This window comes from Diospyros lotus, chromosome 1, assembly GCF_014633365.1.
Source record: "Diospyros lotus cultivar Yz01 chromosome 1, ASM1463336v1, whole genome shotgun sequence".
NCBI classification, from domain to species: domain Eukaryota; kingdom Viridiplantae; phylum Streptophyta; class Magnoliopsida; order Ericales; family Ebenaceae; genus Diospyros; species Diospyros lotus.
Window position 1 is genome coordinate 12,665,061 of NC_068338.1, and position 6,603 is coordinate 12,671,663.

At 48.6% G+C, this 6,603-nt stretch overlaps 1 protein-coding gene across 1 annotated transcript; it reads left to right on the forward strand.

The window, feature by feature from the left end:
- The first annotated feature begins 1,808 nt into the window (after positions 1-1,808).
- On the forward strand, positions 1,809-2,860 carry LOC127802178 (uncharacterized). The gene is made up of 3 exons (XM_052337912.1): positions 1,809-2,255; positions 2,340-2,585; positions 2,693-2,860. Exons 1-3 carry the CDS (start codon positions 1,809-1,811, stop codon positions 2,858-2,860), a joined length of 861 nt encoding a protein of 286 aa, XP_052193872.1.
- Positions 2,861-6,603: the final 3,743 nt, after the last annotated feature.

A 6,603-nucleotide genomic window follows, 5' to 3' on the forward strand; every position in this document is an offset into this window, starting at 1 on the left:
CATTCCCGCCCAGGCTCTTCATCGACCAGACTGAAATGTTCATAAGTTAGACCACAACAGGGAGGCTTGGGTGGCAACTCAGCTTATTCAGGGTCTACCAACTCAGGCGGACATCGAGGGGGCCTCAGATTTGACTTCAGAGACCTTGGAGTCGTGCTACTGCTAGGGTTTGGTTCAGGTTAGTCTCTTGGTCCTTTATCATGGAGAACTTTTGGTTCCCCCATATTCTAATCTTTGCTATTTGCATGTAGAGTATTGTCGCTCAAAACAAGCTCCAGAGGCGAATGGCAAGGAACTCCCGCAAAATGCTCGAGTTGGATAATGCCCTTGCTGAGTGCCATAGGACCATCGAGCAGCAGGATGAGGATCTAAGGGCTCAACATCAACGAGCCGCGAAGCTAGAGGAACGCCTCCAAAGCCTAGAGATTAGCCACCATGCAACGCCCTTGCAGGTACTTGCTTCGAGGCAGACCTCGGTAATCGATCTAGTATCATCATTTGGCACCCACCGTGGGGCTGATTGCTCTATCTACTCTTGTTCGTCGAGTACCTTAGACGAGCTCAAGTTTCCCCCCATTATGGTGACAAAAAGAAATCCACCACGAGCTGCTAGTACCTAACCTGTCCCAGATCAGAGTCAACACCAACCACCGGAGAGTGGACCTGTAGGTGGTCATCCCCCAGATCCCTCGCCATCATAAGATCGTGTCGCCCAGTTAGAGAGGCAGGTCCAATGCTTGACGGAGTTACTCAACACCTTTTTGACCCAACAGAAACCTCCAAAGGTGAGGCAAGAAGAGCACTCCAACCACGATAGTCGGCACCAGGGAGACCGCTGCTCTAGATTCCAAGGTGGCGGATCCCCTCGTGTTGGGAGGGAGTCCCATCGAGACGAGAGACGGAACGGACCCTCCAGACATGACGAGTATGGGAGGTCGAGCTCAAAGGATGAGGAGTCCTCTGGTCTCGATTATGCCCGAGCCAGAAGGGCTCAACGAGAAAGGCATTTGCGACATTTGGAGAGGGAGGTTGCAGAGTTGAGATCGAGGGAAGAAGAGCCACATGACATTGTTTCCAATCAACCATTAAGTCGAGAGATCATTGCGATTATTCCATCCGAGCGCCTCCGAATCCCTGCCATCAAGCCATATGGAGGCATAACCGACCTTGCTGACCACTTGAATCTCTTCGCCTCTCACATGATTGTCCAGGCGGCACCTGATGCTATGTGGTGTAGAGTCTTCCCGGCCACTTTGGAAGGACATGCATGAGCCTGGTATTCAAGCCTGGCACACCGGTCGATTGCTAATTTCGGACAGCTTCAGAACAAGTTCTTGGCGCATTTCGCTCCCCTTCGAAGGCACCGAAGGTCAACCATGACCCTTGTGAATCTCAAGCATAACCAAGGGGAGTCATTAAAAGATTTTGTGGCTAGTTTTAATATGGAGGCACTGAGCATTGAGAATCTGGATCAGAGTATGGCCATGGTGGCCTTTCAGAATGCCTTGAGGGCTGGCCCTTTTACCCAGTCACTGGCTAAGAGGCCTCCCCAAACGTTCACGGAGATCCTGAGCTGAGCCACCAAGTACATTAATGCCGAGGAGGTAATGCGGGACAAGAGAATTGAATACTCGGATAAGAAAGAGAAGAAAAGTCAGAATAGGGAGTAGAAGCCGAAAGATAAACCAGGTCATCGGGGGGAAAGGTCGGGCCCCCGATGGAGTCCGATCAGGTTCACCCTGCTTAATACTCGAGCAGAGATCCTGGCTACAATTGAGAATAAGGATTACTTGAAAAAATTGAGACCTATGAAGACCCCGGCTAACAAAAGGAGTAAAGACAAGTATTGTCGATTTCATCGAGATCATGGACATGACACGGAGGAGTGCCATCAGCTGAAAGAGGACATTCAAGAGCTCATCAATCGGGGTTTCCTAAGGAGGTTCATAGCTAAGGATACTGAGCCACAAAGGGGCGAACGTCGGAGATCAAGGAGCCCTCCCCGTAGACGTGGTAGATCCCAGGAAAGGCGTAGGACCAGAACTCCGCCTAGGAGAGAGAGTCGCCAGAGGGAGGGAAGTCCTCCACAACATTTAATTTTTCACACTTTAGTGGCTGGGATGGTGCCAGGAAAGGAGTCAGGAGAAAGTTCTGATCTGCATCGACACATTGGTGTCAAAAGGGCTCGGCTAGGGGACGTTATCTCTTTTACGGATAATGACTTGCCCGGGTATTCGATTTCTAATGATCCGCTGGTAATCACAGCAAAGTTAGGAAAATGAGAGCTTCGATGGATCCTCGTGGACCCAGGGAGCTCATCTGAGGTTTTATATCGACAGGCCTTCTTAGGCATGGGATACAAGATGGAACAGTTGAAGCCAGCTCGGGTCCCTTTAATTGGATTAGACGGGGAAGTGTTGTATGCGGATGGTATGTTTCAGCTCTTGTTGACTCTTGGAAAGGGTTCTCGGTCTGCCCAGGTCATGTTAGACATTTTGGTAGTAAAGGTCCCCTCGGCACACAACATGATCTTGGGGAGATTGGGGTTAAATGCTCTACGGGCCGTGCCGAGCACTTACCACATGGTGCTTAAGTTCCCTACTGCGGCAGGGATTGGCGAAGTTAGAGGAGACCTAAGGTCCACCCAAGAGTGTTACATGGCACCATCAACACTACTAGGGGTATCGTGCAGGAGCAGTTAGAACCCCAGGAAGATTCAGGACGAGAACAGGGCCCCAAAGGGGGAGAGGTCGGAATCTCCCCTCCTGCCACTGTCAGTTTTTTGCTTGAGGGCCTAGAGGACCCGAAGACTGTTGAGCCGGTGGATGAGATCGTAGAGGTACCACTGGACTCGGACTGACTCGATAGATGCGTGAGGGTGAGCGCCCAGTTGAAAGACCCTCTTTGGGCTTGGATTATATCCCTTCTTCGCCAATATGTAGATATTTTCGCATGGTCGGTCCACGACATTCCTGGCATAGACCCGGAAGTGATGACACACCGTTTGGGAGTAAAGCGGGGGTACCGATCCATCATATAGAAGAAGAGGAATTTTGCCCCAGATAGGGCAAGGGTTATAAAAGTCGAGGTGGAAAAACTGATGGCAGCACAGTATATTTGGGAGGTCGATTATCCAGAGTGGCTCACCAATGTGGTTCTGGTCCCTAAGGGAGAAGGTAAGTGGAGGTTATGTATTGATTTCACTAACCTAAACAAGGCCTGTCCAAAAGATAGTTACCCACTTCCTCGGATCGATGCCCTAATTGATGGCACGGTCGGATGCCACCTTATGAGTTTTTTAGATGCTTTTCAGGGATATCATCAGATCCCGTTACATAAAGAGGATTAGGAGAAGACGACATTCGTTATGGACTGGGGCACCTATTGTTATACTGTTATGCCTTTTGGTTTGAAGAATGCAGGAGCTACATACCAACGGCTTGTAAATAGGCTCTTTCAGGACCAGTTAGGACGCAATATAGAGGTCTACGTGAATGACATGCTAGTAAAAATCCTACTGGTAGAGGAGCATCCGGCAGACCTGGAAGAGTGTTTCAAAACCTTGCGTAGATTCCAATTGAAGCTTAATCCCTCTAAGTGCGCTTTTGGTGTCTCTGCAGGGAAGTTCCTCGGGTACATCGTTCATCATCGTGGGATCGAGGTGAATCCTGAGAAGATTAAAGCGATACTAGAAATGCCGACCCCAAAAAACATTAAGGAGGTCCAGCAACTCACGGGAAGGATAGCGGCTCTAGGGAGATTCCTCTCCTAGTTGGCAGAAAGGGGCCTCCTTTTCTTCAAAGCCCTATCCAAGACTAAGGAATTTGTCTGGGATGACAAGTGCCAGGAGGCCTTCAACGAGCTCAAGGCATGTCTGGCCTCACCACCAGTCCTCACCAAGCCACAGACAGGCGAGCTGCTCTACCTCTACTTAGCCGTGGCAGAATAGGCAGTAAGCTCAGTACTGGTGCGTGAAGAGAATAAGAGGCAGAGGCTAGTATACTACACGAGCAAATGATTTTCTGTGGCAGAGGCGCGGTATTCCCCCATGGAGAAATTAGTGTTTTCCCTGGTCATCTCAGCGAGAAAGTTGGGACCCTACTTCCAGGCACACTCTATCATTGTGCTTACTAACCAGCCTCTAAGGCAGATTCTAGGGAAACCAGAGCTCTCAGAGAGAATGTTGAAGTGGTCAATGGAGTTAACAACATTCGACATAGAGTACCGGCCTCGTTCAGCTATTAAGGCCTGGGCCTTAACAGACTTCATCGCCAAAGGATTTGGACTTGGCGGATCTCCAGAGGACAGCCTAGGACCATGGATGTTGGCAATGGATGGCAGCTCAAACTCTGGGGGCGGAGGAGTTGGGCTGATGATTAAGAGCCCGGAGGGCCAGTCCTAGTTATACGCTCTGCATTTTGAGTTCCGGGTATCTAACAATGAGGCAGAGTACAAGGCCCTCATAGTGGGGTTGAGGCTCGTCGCATAGCTTGGGGTGAGGCATCTTAACGTATAGTCTGATTCTAACCTTATGGTTCAACAGGTGAAGGGAGAATATGAGGCCAAGGAGGACCACATGTCCAAATATTTGGTTTTCGTTCTGGAATTGATGGGTCGGTTTCAATCTGTGAAAATTGAGCATGTGCCTCGATCCCAGAATGTGGAAGCAGACACTTTGTCCCGAATCACGTCGGCTTCTTTCCCAACTAATTCCAGACAGAATTTTATCGAGACACTACCTAGAGAAGCATTGACGAGATGGCGGAACAGCTATGTCTCGACCTAGAACCAAGTTGGATGAACCCTCTTGTCAGTTATTTGAAGGATGGCAAGCTACTAGAGAGTGACTTAGAGGCCCGTGAGCTAAAAAAGAGGGCCCAGAAGTTTATACTAGTCGACGAGGAGTTGCATAAGAGATCGTTCACCCAACCACTCTTGAGGGGTGTGAGGCCACGCGAAGCTGACTATGGTTTAAGAGAGATCCATGAGGGAATATGTGGGAGTCACATAGGAGCCCGGACTCTCTATCAGAAAGCCCTTCGATAAGGGTACTATTGGCCACTATGGTGTCTGATATAGAGCAACTGGTCAAGAAATATGAAAGATGCCAATGGGTCTCTAACCTGATTCATGTTCCTAGTGCCATGCTCACCCACCTAGTTCAGCCATGCCCCTTCGCCCAATGAGGGATTGACATCCTAGGTCTGTTCCCGCCTGCCGTAGGTCAAGTAAAATTCTTGATCGTAGCTATATATTACTTCTCCAAATGGATAGAAGCCAAGCCCCTGGCCTCCATCACTGCACAAAAAGTGAAGCAATTTTTATGGAAGAACATGGTTTGACGATTTGGGATCCCACGAGTGATTGTTTCAGATAATGGGACCCAGTTTACAGATCAAACGGTCAAGGAATGGTGTCAGGAGTTGGGGATCAAGCAGCACTTCACCTCGGTAGCTCATCCACAAGCTAACGGATAGATTGAGCTTGCTAATAGGACTATGCTCCATAGATTAAAAGCTCGGGTGAACAAGGCAGACGGAAGGTGGGTGGACAAGTTACCGAGCATCCTTTGGTCTTATCAGACCACAAGAAGGGGGTCCATCGGGGAGACCCCATTCAGCTTATGTTACGGCTCAGAACCCCTTATTCCGGTAGAGATCGGGATCCCAACTTTTAGAGTGGAGCATTTTGACCCAGAGTCCAATGAGCAAGGCTTGAGGAATAACTTAGATACTGTGGAGGAGCTTCGGGACGAAGCAAGGGTCCGCCAGCTGGTTTATAATCAGCGGATTGAGAGGTACTACAACCGAAGGGTGAAAGCTCGAAGTTTTCTACCTAGCGATCTGGTCCATCGTTTAGCAATTGTTAGTAACCCCCGAGACTCTAACAAATTGTTGCCAACATAGGAAGGCCCTTACTAGGTTATCGAGACCCTTAGTCCTAGGGTATACCGGCTCGAGACCATGGACGGCACTCCCATAAAGAACACTTGGAATATTCAAAATTTGAGAAAATTTTATCAATAAGGGGTTTACCGCAAGGAATTTGGAGCTGCATATTTTTCCCAATAAAATCTCATTATGTTTCTTTTTACATGTGCATATTTTTTATCCTACAGAATATAAAACAAAAAAAAAGAGATGAAGGGGAAGGAATTGTTTTCCCCTGACCTCAGAAACCTCCAAAGAGACTTTTTGAGTCCTTTCGTCATCAAAGATAGTGAGGACGAAGGAAGAGCAATGGACCAGATATGGTCCTAGAGGACCACCCTAAGATAAAAAAAAAAGGAAGAGCAAGGGACCAAATATGGCCCTAGGGGACCACCCCTAAAATAAAAAAGAAAGAAAGGCTAAGGAGGGTGGAAGCGACCCCCAAAGAAGCCGACCTAAGGGGTCCCGGAGGAGACTCCTAAGTCCTCACCTCCATATTGGAGTTAAAGAGGACTAAAAATAATAGGGACAGATGTGACCCAGGGGACCACCCCTAATAAAAAGGAACCAAGTAGAACGGCATCCACCACCTCGTCAACATGAGAATTACGGTAAGAGGTGCAAGAAATCAGATAATAGAGACCCCCTAACTCAGACTATTGCAAAAAAGCAT